Here is a 1613-nt window from a genome sequence, read left to right as displayed (position 1 = left end):
CCGACCCGATGCAGGACTCTGCTATGGAGTCATAATTGTTCCTTACACCCTGCAGCAGTGCATGGGTCTCAGCAGATGTAAAATTAGGCCCCTTTTTGTCCATCTTTCCAACTCAATGGTTTGGTCAGGTCAGCAATTAGTTTTATAGGTCTGGCCTTGCTATTAATTACATAATTAACCACAGGCCCTAACCAATCTGGACATTCATTCCAGTTGTGTATTTGCAATTAGTTGAGACTGATGTAGGCCTACTGACTGAAACAACAGTCAGAACACAGTCATGGCAGGGATTGTTCACATCTTCCATGCTAGAAGGAGAGGTTACCGCCAAAGGGTCCACACCGAGCGCCCCAAACCTCTCCAACAGTACACAACAGAAGAACTGTACAATCGTTTTCGATTTGGACTTGATGACATCAACTACATCTGATCTGGTCAGGCCACAACTGCAGTGCAGAACCTTGCGGAGTCATGCTCTGACTGTAGAGGAACAGGTCCTCATTGCCCTGCGCTTTTACGCATGTGGAACATTCTATGAGGTCATAGCTGACAGCATGGGAGTCCACAGGACAACAGTGGGTGAAGTGGTAACAGCTGTGTCTGATGCACTGGCTCGCCTGCTGGATCACTTTGTGACTTTTCCCACTGATGGCCAGATTGCCAAAGTGAAGCAGAAGTTTTTTCTTCTGGGAGACATGCCCAACACCATTGGGGTGATCGACTGCACCCATGTACATATTCAAGCACCTCGTCAGAGGGAGTGGGAATATGTCAACAGGAAAGGGAGGCACAGCATCAATGTGCAACTTGTGGGAGATGCTGACCTTGCCATCACCAACTGTGTTGTGAGATGGCCTGGGTCAGTCCACGATGCACGTATCTTCAGAGAGAGCCGGTTGTTCACTGAATTCCAAACCAACACGCCGGATGGAGTTATATTAGCCGACAGTGCCTGCCCACTCCTACCATGGGTGATGCCACCTTTTCCCACGGCCAACACTCCCTCACAGATGCGCTACAACAACGCCCATGGAAGAACAAGTTGTGCCATTGAGAGCTTGAATGGAGTACTGAAGAGGCGTTTTGCATGCCTCAACTATCTGAGAGTGGAACCCCAAGGAGCATGCCAAATAACACTGGCTTGTATTGTGCTACACAATATCGCTGTCCCCCTCTCTGACATCGATGATCCCCCAGAGCCCCTCGCACCTGCTGATGATCTAGGCCCACCTATGGATTTCCCTCTAAATGAGAGACTGAGTGGTGGTGCAAGGCGAGATGCTATTGTCTGCAATTACTTTTGAAAGGTGATGACAGATGATGGACTTTTTTTTTGTTGAAGATATTTTTTCTTTAATCTAAATTACATTTGTGATTGACAATCTTTGCTGTGATACTTTTATGAGCATAAACATTTATGTCATCAACATTTTGTTGAAAACAAAATAGGCCACCACTAAAAATGGTGTATTATTTCAGTTAACAAACTTTGCCATCTTATTTATATTGAAACATATTTTTAAATAAATTGTACAGTACATTTTGCTCTGGTAATCCACTGGAAACCCACCCCTCTGGTGGGATCAGGATAATCCAGTTTTTTGGGATCAAAC

The 1613-nt window shown here is 45.6% G+C and overlaps 1 protein-coding gene across 1 annotated transcript; it reads left to right on the top strand.

Moving 5' to 3' along the window:
• Positions 1–305: 305 nt before the first annotated feature.
• Positions 306–1304, top strand: LOC117557215 (putative nuclease HARBI1). Its single transcript, XM_034232933.1, has one exon. It carries the CDS (start codon positions 306–308, stop codon positions 1302–1304), a length of 999 nt encoding a protein of 332 aa, XP_034088824.1.
• Positions 1305–1613: the final 309 nt, after the last annotated feature.

Source organism: Gymnodraco acuticeps, unplaced genomic scaffold, assembly GCF_902827175.1.
Source record: "Gymnodraco acuticeps unplaced genomic scaffold, fGymAcu1.1, whole genome shotgun sequence".
NCBI classification, from domain to species: domain Eukaryota; kingdom Metazoa; phylum Chordata; class Actinopteri; order Perciformes; family Bathydraconidae; genus Gymnodraco; species Gymnodraco acuticeps.
The sequence above is the reverse complement of the archived record's forward strand: the minus strand, read 5'-3'. Positions and strand labels throughout refer to the sequence as shown.